Source organism: Prionailurus bengalensis, chromosome A2 (assembly GCF_016509475.1).
Source record: "Prionailurus bengalensis isolate Pbe53 chromosome A2, Fcat_Pben_1.1_paternal_pri, whole genome shotgun sequence".
Classification (NCBI taxonomy): Eukaryota; Metazoa; Chordata; class Mammalia; order Carnivora; family Felidae; genus Prionailurus; species Prionailurus bengalensis.
Window position 1 is genome coordinate 51191861 of NC_057348.1, and position 13393 is coordinate 51205253.

General features: G+C 44.2%; 1 protein-coding gene across 2 annotated transcripts in view; it reads left to right on the forward strand.

Annotated features, from left to right (window-relative positions):
- The window catches only part of CPNE9 (copine family member 9), a 31271-nt gene extending 19128 nt beyond the window's left edge, over nt 1–12143 (forward strand). For both annotated transcript variants that reach the window (XM_043588031.1, XM_043588032.1), the window contains 11 exons: nt 1135–1176; nt 1478–1553; nt 1662–1715; nt 2114–2175; nt 2892–2938; nt 3792–3973; nt 4238–4365; nt 8958–9060; nt 9656–9713; nt 10095–10168; nt 11743–12143. In XM_043588031.1, coding sequence (XP_043443966.1) covers nt 1135–1176; nt 1478–1553; nt 1662–1715; nt 2114–2175; nt 2892–2938; nt 3792–3973; nt 4238–4365; nt 8958–9060; nt 9656–9713; nt 10095–10168; nt 11743–11928 — 1012 coding nt within the window. In that variant the 3' untranslated portion in view covers nt 11929–12143. The remainder of the gene's footprint in view (nt 1–1134; nt 1177–1477; nt 1554–1661; nt 1716–2113; nt 2176–2891; nt 2939–3791; nt 3974–4237; nt 4366–8957; nt 9061–9655; nt 9714–10094; nt 10169–11742) is intronic.
- Nucleotides 12144–13393: the final 1250 nt, after the last annotated feature.

The window sequence follows — 13393 nt, forward strand, 5'->3', positions numbered from 1 at the left end:
GGATTGATGAATGGATGGTAGATGGATGGAAGGATCATTGGATAAATTGTCTGATTAATAAGTAGGTGGATAGGCTGACCATACGAGCTAATAAATGGACAGTATGAAGACAAGTAAGTGGGTGGGTGGAAGGATGGATGGGTACATAAATGTATGGCTATATAGATGAATGGATGATCAGATGGACAGACATCAGATGGTTGGGTGTTCAGTTAGATATATGAATGGACAGACGGATGCTTGCATACATCAGTAAGTCAGTGAAAGCCTGGATGTATAGTTATATGGGTAGATAAAGATAGGTGTTAATACGTAATTAGATTGGCAAATGAATGGGTAAGTGGATGTCTAGATGGATAGATAGATGGTTGTCTGGACTGTAACAGATATATGGACATACAGGAGGACTCAGGCATAGTAGTTAGGAACAAAGTGTTTGGAACCAAGATGTTTGAGGGTTTTTTTTTGTTTTTTGTTTTTTGTTTTTAAGATGTTTGAGTTTTAAGTTTCAGCTTAATCACTTACTAGTTATGGTCCTTAGTCAAGTTTTTGTCTTTTGTACCTCTTATCTAAAAATAAGAATAATAGTACTTTATAGGATGGTTGTTAAATTAAATGAGACAATCAATGAAAGTACTGATAACAATGCCTAGAATATAGTAACACTCAACAAATAGTAAAGAAGAGTAACACCAAGGGTGCCTGGGTGGCTCAGTCAGTTAAACATCCAACCTCGGCTCAGGTCATGATCTCATAGCTCATGAGTGCAGGCCCCATGTCGGGCTGTCTGCTGTCATCACAAAGCCAGCTTTTTGGATCCTCTGTCTCCCTCTCTGCCCCTCTCCCACTAGTGCTCTCTCTCTCTCTCTCTCTCTCTCTCAAAACTAATCAACATTAAAAAAATAGAAATAGCAGTACAAATAGCAGTAAAAGAAACAGTGGCAGTGGCAGTAAATAGCTGGGTATGTGCATGGGCTGATGAATGAATAAATAGGATGGATGGACTAATGGGAGGATAGCTGAAGGAAAAACAGATGGGCATATTGGAGGATGATTTGCTTATGGTTAAGTAAGTGGGGGTGCATCTAGGATTTATTGTACACACCTAACCTATATTTATCTCCTGCATTTCAGAACAGTGAAGATTGATGTGTATGACTGGGACCGGGATGGAAGGTAGAACTGCCCCACATAGTACTGTCTTCTCCTGTAGTTAATTCAAAGACCTTCCTATAATACGTAATACATTCACCAGGAACCCAAAGTGGCCTTGTGAGTCATAAGTGGTAATAATAGATGCCAAGACCTTGAGTACACCTCTTCCCTCTTTCCCCTTAACTTGGCCTCTCTTATGGCCCCAACCCCAGTGCCCTGCAGCTCAAGTAGAGAGAGGGGATAGTGGGAACAAAAGACTACTTTCAGGGCTGGCTCCAAGCCAACGGTAGCCGTTGCTCACCCACCCCTGGCCTCCCTGCAGCCATGACTTCATTGGTGAGTTCACCACCAGCTACCGGGAGCTGAGCAAGGCCCAGAACCAGTTCACAGTGTATGAGGTGAGAACTCCAGCCTTGTCCAGGTTTCCCAGTCCCTCCATCCCAGTGTTCTCAGTCTACAGCTCTCTTTCTCTATTTCCCGCCATCACTGTTATCTTTTTCACTCAGGTACTTAACCCTCGGAAGAAATGTAAGAAGAAGAAATATGTCAACTCAGGAACTGTGAGTGCTCCCTAAAGCTCTAGCCCTCCCTAGATCCTTCTGCTTCCATTCCCACAGACAAATGTTGGGGGTACAGGAAGGCATTGGGCACAGATTACTTGAATATAGTAATGTTGGGCACAAGATAGCACCACTTAAGCTTATCTTTTGTTTTCTCACTTGAGAAAAATTGTTTGAACTTTACTGTTGCAGAATTTTTTTTTAAACTTAAGTTGTATTTCCCAATTTAGTACACTTTTGTAAATCCAAATCTATTTCTGACAGCTTCCTCTTTTTTGCCATTTTAGAAATTGGACAGGGTGGGGGGTGTGGGGCAGGAGGTGGAATCATGTGCCTCTCTGCCTTCTGCTACCCAACTGCCCACTCCAAAGTGGCAGGGCTGCCTCTCTGTCCCACAGGTGACGCTGCTCTCCTTCTCTGTGGACTCTGAATTCACTTTTGTTGATTACATCAAGGGAGGGTGAGTCACAGGCCAAGTTCTGTTCAGCATTGAGTTACTCCCAATTCTAAGCCTCAGTTTTTTAATATATGAATGTTTAGGGTCCATGGAAATAAACTTTTAAACACTTCGAAAACTATAAAGTGCTCTGTAAAATGCATAGTGTTGCCCATCTTAGTTCTCTTCATGGAGCTGCCTTTCATGCCTAGCTTCCAGTACCCCCTGAGAAGATGCCAGACCAGTGGTCTTCAAAGATGACCCCAGTAACCTGACTGGGATCCAGAAAAAATCATAGCCAGGCAAGAAGGAGAGGCCACGAGAGAGGGAAAACCCAAACAGACCAAAGAGGACATTCCACTTGGTTCAGTAGTGGTAGGCAGACCTGGGTAAAGTGCTTTGCTTCTCTGAACGTCACTTTTCTCCTATGCAAAATGGAGATATTAATTACTACTTCAAGGCTATAGTAAGGGTTAAGTTAAATTACATAAATTACATAAACTTATCACACAGTAGACATTTAATTCTACTACTCAGAATGTGCTCCATGGGCCAGCAGCATCTGCATCACCTGGGAGTTTGTTAGAAATGTAGAATTTCAGGCTCCACCCAGACCATCCAGATCAGAATCTGCATTTTAGCACTATCCTCAGGTGATTCATATGCACACTAGTGTTTGAGAAATCCTGGTATAATAAGTATTAATCCCTCACTTCTCAATCCATCTATTTCCCCGACAGGACACAGCTGAACTTCACAGTTGCCATTGACTTCACAGCTTCTAATGGTGAGGCATGGATGGGAGAATGGGGGTGTGGAGGAATTCTAAGGAAGTCATTAGGGATTGGCCTGGATTCTCACCTGGAGATAAAAGTTCACCTACCCAGGAAGCCCAGGGTTGAGGCAAAGCCCAACCAGGTTGGGACAGGAGTTTTGGGGGGAGATTATTCAGTGTAATGGCAGGGAGGGCAGAGGGTACAGGAAAATAAGTGGGTAAATGAATCAAAAAAGTTGAAAGAAGAGATACCTCAAAAGTGGATGAGTACATTAATGGATGGGAGATAATAGGGGTGTAAGGAGAAATGAAGAGATAAATGGCTGAGTAATGACTGGGTGGGCAAACAGATGAACAAACCAAGTAGGTAGATGGGTTACGGAGTGAGTACAATAGGTTGGACAAGTGGATGCATGAATGGGTACACGGGTGGACAAATGGACAGATGTTTACATTGGAGAAATAACAGGTAAGTAGATAGGGCAATGAATGAGTGCACAGGTGGATGAATCCATATGAAGACAGAATGAATGGAATGAATAGGAATGAATGGATGGGTGATATTTGGGTGTATATTGAATACGAGAATGGAAAGGCAGATAGAAGAGATGGATTGGTAGATTGAAAAATGGATTTATATCTGGTGGATCGGAGAATGGATGTGTGGATAAGTGGATAAAGTGATGGATAGATAGAGGGGTTGGTAGGTGGACAGATGGATAAATGAACATATGGATGATTTGGGCATAATAACGAGGGAGTACAAGGGGTGGGTGAATGGATAGGTGGTTGGATATATACACAGACAGGTGAATACATAAGTGGTCAAGGTGACCATGAGGCTGGGGGTCCTTTGTCCCTACAGGGAATCCTCTGCAGCCCACCTCCCTGCACTACATGAGTCCCTACCAACTCAGCGCCTACGCCATGGCCCTCAAGGCAGTGGGAGAAATCATCCAGGACTATGACAGTGACAAGCTCTTCCCAGCCTATGGCTTTGGAGCCAAGCTGCCTCCAGAAGGACGGATCTCCCACCAGTTCCCCCTGGTATAGTATAGACCAGAGCCTAAACTCCATGCCCTGGCCTCTGGCCCACTCACGTTGGTGATTTTCTTCTCTTCATATTTCTTCTAAGGGTCAAGTACCTGCAGAGGACCAGGAAACCATGAGAGGGTGGCAGAGAAGGGAGGGGAGCAGGGTTGGAGTTTGGAGGGGAGCATGAGAGTAATAGGAAAAAGGAGTGAGCTGGGATCAGAGTACTCCTGGGTATACCCTGCATGGCTCAGCCCAGCAAGGCATCTTCCCTGACAGAACAACAATGATGAGGACCCCAACTGTGCAGGCATCGAGGGCGTGCTGGAGAGCTACTTCCAGAGCCTGCGCACAGTCCAGCTCTATGGGCCCACCTACTTTGCTCCTGTCATCAACCAGGTAGCCAGGTAAGGGAATTGGGTGGGTTTGGGGGGAATGAGGGGACCCAAATAGGGGACTGACTTCCCAAGGATAGTCAAGACCACTCTTGGCTTAACCTGGGCTTTGGGGAAAGGATACAAGTTTCAGTGTTGGCCAGGCTCTAGTATAAAGAGGTAAATGCTAGGGCTCCCGGGTGGCTCAGTCAGTTAAGCATCCAACTATCGATTTTGGCTCAGGTCGTGATCTCATGTGTTCATGAGATTGAGCCCCCCATTGGGCTCTGCACTAACATCCCAGAGCCTGCTTGGGATTCTCTCTCTCTTCCTTTCTCTCTGCTCCTTCCACACACGCGTACACGCGCACTCTCTCTCTCTCAAAATAAATAAATTAACATTTAAAAATATATAAAATAAAGAGGTAAATGCCTTATTCTGTGGTAAAGAGGATGCACAGACAGTGTCAACAAATTACCCCAACTCCATTCTCTGGGAACAACAACTCAGCCCTCAAGTTTGGGGAAAAGAGAGATGGTCCTATAGCACAATGGTTAAGACACAAGCTTTGGCATCAGACCTGGGAGTGATCCTGGCTCCACCACTCACTAACCATGTGACCTTAAGCAGCTTAGCCTAAGTCCCCATTTTCTCCCTGTAAATGGCCACAATAATGGCTAACAATAGCACCTTCTTGATAGGAATATTGGGAGGTTAAAATTAGATAACAAAGTAAGAATTATTAGCACAGTGTCTGGCCCATAGTAAGTGCTCAATAAATGGTAGATTAAAAAATGGGAAAGTAACTTCTAAAAATAAAAGAGTAACTCCAAAATTTCAGAATAAAAACAAAACCCTGAGATCACAAATCACTTTTTAAATAAAATAAAATGACAGAACTAAAACCAAACATATACCATTAAACATAAATTGGGGGGCCACCTGGGTGGCTCGGACAATTAAGCGTCTGACTCTTGGTTTTGGCTCACGTCATGATTTCATGGTTTGTGAGACTGAGCCTCGCTTTGGGCTCTGTGGTGACAGCATGGAGCCTGCTTGGAATTCTCTCTCTCTCTCTTCTCTCTCTCCTGCTCCCTCCACTCGCACACACTCTCTCTCTCTCTCAAACATTTTTTTAAAAATTGGGTAAGTTCACCTCTTAAAAGAAAAAGACTCTCTGAATGGCTAAAAAATAATAAGTAAACTCTATGATATGCTGAATAGAGGAGACCCAGCTAAAACAAAGTACCTCAGAAAGCTTGAAAGTGAAAAGATTAACCAAAAAAAAAAAAAAAAAGAGAGAGAAAGAGAATACAAATAGAAGGATTTCAGGGATATTTATGTCTATACACTTCCCTTTTCCCTAATAAAGATTGTTTATGTGATTCATAGTGAGGATAATAGTTTCTTTTAATTATGAAAGCAACGTAACATTGCTGTAGAAAATTTCAAGGATGGAGAAATGAAATAAGAAATCATCCAAAATACTTCCCATGGGAATGTGGATGTATATGTAGTTCTTGACAGGATTTTCCTTATGAATCCATAAATGCAGTCAAATTACATGTTGGGGAACCTGACTGGCTCAGTCAGAAGAGCATGCAACTCTTGTTCAGGGCCATGAGTTTGAGTCTCAGGCTGGGTGTAGAGATTACTAAAAAAATAAATAAACTCCGGGGCGCCTGGGTGGCGCAGTCGGTTAAGCGTCCGACTTCAGCCAGGTCACGATCTCACGGTCCGTGAGTTCGAGCCCCGCATCAGGCTCTGGGCTGATGGCTCGGAGCCTGGAGCCTGTTTCTGATTCTGTGTCTCCCTCTCTCTCTGCCCCTCCCCCGTTCATGCTCTGTCTCTCTCTGTCCCAAAAATAAATAAACGTTGAAAAAAAAAAAATTAAAAAAAAAATAAATAAATAAATAAATAAACTTTAAAAAATTACATGTAATATTTCACTACTGATTTTTTTCACTTAATATTGGAGCCTCAGCATATTTTTGTTGTTATTAAACAGACTTTTTAAATATTATCTTAGTTCACTAATTTATTCATTCATTCATTCATTCATTCATTCAATAAACATTCAATAAGGAGTCAATGTAGCATGAATGTGGGCTGTGAAGCCAAACTAGCTAATTTGGTACACCTGCTCTACCACTCACTAGCTGTATGACTTTGAGCAAGACCCTGAACCTCTCTATGCCTATTTGCTCCATTGTAAAATGAGAATAATAATAGTAATATCATGGTAGGGGGGCACCTGAGTGGCTCAGTCAGTTGAGCATCCAACTCTTGGTTTTGGTTCAGTTCATGATCCCCGGGTTGTGGGACAGAGCCCTGTGTCAGGCTCTGCATGGAGCCTGCTTAAGATTCTCTCTCTCCTTCTGCCCCTCTCTCCCACTCATGCTCTCTCTCTCTCTCTCTAAAATAAAACACTTAAAAAATTGAAATATCATAGGATTGTTGTGAGGGCTAACTAAACTAATATACGTCAAGCGCTTAGTGCCTGCCACATAACTGCTATAAGTGTAAGCTATTACTGTTACTATTATTGTCATTATTACTATTAAAAGGGCATTTGCTGTATTCTCAGTTCTCTGCTGGTGCACTGGAGACTCACAGATGAATCAGATCTAGTCTCTGCCCTTAGGAGCTCCCACCCTGGTGCAGGAGACAGAAATATAAATAAATCATTACTTTCCGTAGGCCAGAGCTTCCCAGACTTTTCCAGCAAGTTGCCTGTTGACAAAGGCAAGCAATTGCTTCCCCCAGGGGAATCTTAGGGGCACAGCTGAAAGCAACCTGGCTGAAAATGTCTTTGAAGACAACATGTTTATCTTAATTCATGCAAATTTTACATTCTCTTCTTGTTGTGTCCATGTTTGCTTTAATTTGGATGGGGGGAGGTGGGGTTTTTTAGTGTTTATTTATTTATTTTGAGAGAGCAAGAGGGAAAGCATGCCTACAAGTAGGGCATCCCTACGAGGGGCTGGAGAGAGAGGGAGAGAGAATCCCAAGCAGGCTCTGAGCGCTGTCAGCATGCAGCCTGATGCAGGGCTCCGTCTCACAAACTATGAGATCATGACTTGAGCTGGAATCAAGAATCAGACACTTAACCAACTGAACCACCCAGGCACCTCCAAAAAAAGGTGTTATAAGTGTACTTACAGTCATCTAGCTTTATGCACCAGATCATACAGTAGAATGGATGTTCTAGGTATCCTGTAGCCTTGGGTTCTCCCTACACATGCTGGTACCCTCATGGGTGTGAAAACCCATGTGGAAGGGCTGACAGCCCATCTTGGTTGACAGTATCCTAGAAGGCAGAGGGAGAGGAGGGTATAACCTAGTCTGAGAGATCTACTTTTGGAGAGTACTGCTCAGCTTGGCAAGTTGGAGTTTTTATAAGAGAATACAGAGTAGGCCTGGCAGGAGGAACCACATGTGAAAAGCCCAGAGTCATAAAGGGGCAAGATCAGGAAACAATGAACAGTGTATTTATGACCAGAATATACAGTGTATATGGAGGAGCATCCAAAAAACAGGCCTGGAATGGAGAGTGAAGGAATCAAGAGCTCAGGGCTTTAGGTTTAGTTGGGTTCTTTTATTGAGCATTTGAGATGTAGCGTGGGTAAAAAAGGAACCTAAAATTTAATTCCTTTTAACTTAATTAAATTTCAATGGCCACATGTGGCTAGGGGCTACCTTATTGGATAGTGTAATTCGGTCCTTTCCAACCCACACAGAACCTTTGTGCTCTCCAAAGGTCTCATTCTTCTTATATGTAAAATAAGTGGACTGGACTAAATGACTTCTGAAGTCCTTTTCACATAGAAAAATCTTGGATTCAAAGATTGATGGTGAGAGAAGGAAAAGAAGCTTGGAGCAGTTTTTAGACTGGCTAAGGACCCAGAAGCATAGGCAATGGGAGGTGGCCAGCAGAGGGGAGAAGGAAGAAAGAAGAAATGAGTGAGAAAGGGAAGAAAGGCAGCCTTCAGCCTTTGGTCTTGCCCTAAAATCTTTCTATGAGCTGTCAAAGCCCTGTGTAGTCTGGCCCCTGCCCCATCTCAGCCACAAGGTCCACTCTGCTTCCCTCACTTTCTGGGCTCCAGACAGGGTGGGCTTCCTTTAGTCCCATCACAGGGCCCTTGTCTATGCTGTTCCCTCTGCCTGGAATGATCCCCCTCCTTCACTTAACCTCTCCTTCACCCTCAAACATTGTTTCCTTAAAGAAGCTTTCACTGACCTCCTGGACCATGTCAGGATCCCCTACTAGATACTGTCATAGCAATGTCCCTTTCCATCACAGTACTTATCACAAGTGTAATTTTATACCTATTTCTGTGACTCTGGGATTAATGCCCTCCCTTGAGAGGGCTAGGATGAATTTGTTTTTTCTCATTGTGTACCTCTGGTGCCTATCATAACACAGTACCTACCATAATAAGTTCTCCATAAATGTTACTAGAGGGATGTCAGGCAGGCATCCAGGTCTTGAGAAGGAGCATGGGCTTTAGAAACCCCAGTCCTTACCCACTGCTTACACACTGGCTGTGGAAATTTTAGGGGTAGGGAGTTCTCTTGGCCTCTTTGGACTTTCAGCTGGATTCTGATCTTGGACTCTCAACCAGGGCTGCAGCCAAGATCTCTGATGGTTCCCAGTACTACGTTCTGCTCATCATCACTGACGGGGTCATCTCTGACATGACGCAGACCAAGGAGGCCATTGTCAGTGTGAGTTTAAGGAGGAGGGCTTGCCAGGGAGGGTCACTGTTAATAACTGTGAAGGAGTTGAGATTTTATCCTACTTGCAAGCTAACAAATTAGTCTACCAGTTTCATGGATGCTGGCAGAAGACACAAGACTCCTGGATCAGAGACAAAGGACTTTGTTATTCTCAGCGATAGCAGTAGCTCAATTATCAGCATTTGCTCTGAATCTAGGTCCCAACTCCCACAAGATCATATTAAGAGGGCCAAATGACAGCTGCACCCACAATGGGAGACATTCTAGGATAGAAACCCTGAGTTTAGGGTATCTGAATCTTTCATAATGGGCAGTAAGCATATCTGCCCTTTGTTCCAGTGTGAGATACTTTATTATAAACTGAATAGTACATAAATCTGCCCTTTGCTCCAAAGGAAGACACTATATCTTTCAAGGCTATTTGATATGCAGACATCCTTGAAAAGATAATCTTGAACAAAGGAAATCACTGCCTCTGCTTGCAAGATGTGCAGAAACATGATACATGCACAGAGAATTGTCCCCAACAGTCACCTCCATCATTATGACTATTCACCCCAACCATTCAACTCTTCCCTCACAGGCCTCCTCACTGCCCATGTCTATCATTATTGTTGGTGTGGGACCAGCCATGTTTGAAGGTGAGTAGGACGGAAGGGTGTCCATGAGTGAGACCAAGAACTGGGGAAAATAGAGGAGGATCTGGGCACCCAGGCCCACCTTACAAAAAAGATAAGATGGATGCTTGTGTTAGACCTTGACCAAGTGACAGACCTTCTCTGTACATATTTCCTTATTATAACTGAGGCTGTTGATACGAATATTTCCCTCCTGGGGTTCCTGGGAGGATAGAATGCATGGGAAGGCATAATAACAATTCCATAACAATGCCTAATATTTGTTAGGACTTTAATACAACCATTAAATATTCTCATGATGACTCCAAAGTAAGCTAACAGGGAAGGGGGTAGTATGGGTTGGTGTGGGAAAGGGCAATCAGCTGAGAGGTGTCTTTTCTGTAGCAATGGAAGAGCTGGATGGTGATGACGTGCGCGTGTCCTCTAGGGGACGCTATGCAGAGCGGGACATCGTTCAGGTAGACCTGACCGGGGAGAGGAAGTCATGGAGCCAAAAGGCACAGTGAGAAGGAGAGGCTAAGCTGGCAGCCACTCTCCCTTACTGCTTTCTTATTCACCTACCTTTCTTCCCGTTACGCTTTCAGCCTTCCTGCCTTCATTGAACATATTCTTTTTGAGGAATAGGCAGGTTGCTATTGCCATTGTGGATCCATAGTATAGGATATCCCCAAAGCCCATGCCCTCTAGTGGAGGTAACCAATAATAATCACAACAGTTAAATATCTCATTAGACTATGATAAGTGCTCCAGAGGAACAGCAAATGCCACCATGAGAGCTTATAACAGGGACTGACTTAGTAGGATAGTCAAGAAAGGCTTCTATAAGGAAATGACATTTGAGCTGAAACCTAAAGGAGGGTAGAGGAGCAGCACATGCAAAGGCCCTGAGGCTCAGCAGAATTAGCCCAAACATGGAAAACACAGGAGGCCAGGGTGGCAGGATCCCAGTAAGTGTGAAGAAGAGGGAGCCAAGGCCTTGCCGGTCATGGTGATGATTTGGAGTTTTGTTCTAAAAAATTGGAAAGTTCTTGGAGGATTTGACATAGGGGACTGAGATGGTCAGACTTGCATTAAGGGGATCTCTGTTGCATGGAGGGTTGACTGCAGCGGGTACTGTTAGTAAGGAAGTCTCTGAAGTAGTAGAGGGGAGGATAGGGATCTGGATAGGAATGGAAGCAGTGAGGATGGAAAGAAGCAGGTTCAAAAGATTAAGAAAATTTTACAAGAGTTTATGCTTTGATTAAATGGTGATGGGGAGTGAGGAGGGCTTCAAGGATGACTCTGTTTTCTAGCTTGAGCAACTAAGTCAGTGATAGTCTCATTGATTGGGAAGGGGAAACCTGGAGGAGGAAAAGATTTGGCAGAAAGGGCCAGAATTCAGTTGTGAACACTTAGGGTTTGAGGTATCTAAGACAAGTGAATATATATAATAATATGGGCAATTAAATACATGGCTCTGGACCTTAACAAAGAGGCCAGGGATGGATGTATAAATTTGGGAGTCAGAGAACAGTTTTGAAAGTCATGGAAGTGTATGAGATCACCCTGGAAGAGAACTGAGAGATGTGACCAGGTTTAGAGATCAGGTAGACCTAGAGGAATGGGGTTGGGGAAAGGAGCATCCAGAAAAGAACAAGAAAATCCAGAAGAGTGTGGTATGCCAAGAGTGGAATGTGTTTTGGAAGATTATGGTCAAATGTAATGAAAAGCTAAAGAGAAGTCAAGCAAGATGAGGACTGACAATTATTGCCCACTGGACTGATTTGGGAACAGAGGGACTATTACATTAGCAAAAGCAGTGTCAGTACTGCATGAAGCTAAACTGGATCAGGCTGATGGTAAACAGAAGATGAGAAAAAAAGGAGGTGGGGAGAAAGTAAATGTGGAAAGCTGTCCAAGATAGAGGGAAAGAGCTAATGTGATATTTGGAAAGAGATGTTAGGGGTCAAGGAGGAAACCCCCTTACTGCTTCCTTTCCCACTCCTCTCTTCCCTGGCCATTACCCACACCTGACTGTCTGTGCCTGTCCCAGTTCGTCCCCTTCCGAGACTATGTTGACCGGTCCGGAAACCAGGTGCTGAGTATGGCCCGACTAGCCAAGGACGTGCTGGCCGAAATCCCAGAGCAGCTGCTGTCCTATATGCGCACCAGGGATATCCAGCCTCGCCCTCCACCTCCTGCCAACTCCAGCCCAACCCCAGCTCCAGAACAGCCCTGAGGAGCCCACTTATTCAATAACTAGCAGTCTGCCTGCCTGCCCACCCACTGCTTTTGCTGAAAGCCAGAGGCACTTGGAGCCCTGGACCTCAGTGAGTCTAGCTTGGGGGATCAGTGCTGGCTGGTTGAGCCCTCTGCCCCCTCACCCACAGAAGGGCCTGGCACTATCACCACCTCCCTGCCTTCATGCCAATAATAAAGCTGATCTTTACTCCACCTTTGTCTCATGGTTCTTGGGTAAGGAGACTAGGGGACCCAGGTCCTGGGGCCACACCAAAAGAAGTGAGCAAAAATAGCTTCAGTTCATCCCTCACCTGCTCTCACTCACTCTCTCTTTCTCTCTCTCAAAAATAACACCTTTTAAAAAATGAGTGAAACTTTGTATGTGTGCATGTTTTTTTGAGGAGAGGCCCATAGCTTTTGTCAGGTTTTCAGTGGGGTTCCTGACCTCAAAAAGGGTCAGCTTTACAATGACTCTAACTCTGCTTTGATCAATTTATTCTGAATCTTTTAATAAGGATAATAAAAACAGCTAATATTTTGAGAATTCACTACATACCTAGGTGATTTACAAGCATATTCTTATTGAATCCTCACAACAATCCTGTGAGGTAAGCACTATACTTTATCTCCATTTTACACATCAGGAAATGGAGACTCAGAGAGGTTCACTTATTGAAGAGAACTCATCAGTTCGACTCCAGATCCCAAGATCTTCACCAGCAAACATCTTCCTGCAGTGTCAATTGTATTAGGATATTTTTCAAAAAACATTGTACATGAAAAACACATACATTATAGTGAGTTGAATGCAAGGTTTGCATTAAGATAAAACAGAAACTTCCATTTGCTTTGGGCTTTGCCCCCAAACCCTGGAAGACCCTTTCGATGCTGTTCTTTGGATGGCAAAACTGAAGAGCAAGTACTGCTTAACAAGTGGACTCCTCCCAGCGCCCAAGTTCCCCAAAGTCCCCAAGAACTGACAATAGTTTTCGATCTCCCTTTTATAAATAAGGAATTTAAAGTAGGAAGAACTTAACAACATGTCTAAGTTCATATGGCTACTAAGTGGCCCAGTCACATTAAAACCAGCTGTCTGTTTTGACAGTCTTCCAACCCTCCACCCATAGCCATGATGCATTTTCCGCCAACCCTAAGGGGTTCCCAGTTTACCATACACAAGCCGTTTCACATTCCACCAGCCTTCTACACCTCCCCAGATTCGGCCCCTGCCTTCATACCCACACTTTCCCTTCAGTCCTGCTCCTTTGCCTTTCCCAAGCTCCTTCCCTTTCCTTTGGCCACGCCCCGTAACCCTAACCTGGCCCCGCCCCTTCCCTCTAGCCCCGCCCCTTTACCTTTTCCAAGCCCCGCCCTTTTACTTCAGTCTCGCGTCGTTTTTTCCCAGTTCTGTCCTTTCTCCCCAACCCAACACCTTCCAGGTCCATATAAAGCCCCGCCCTTTC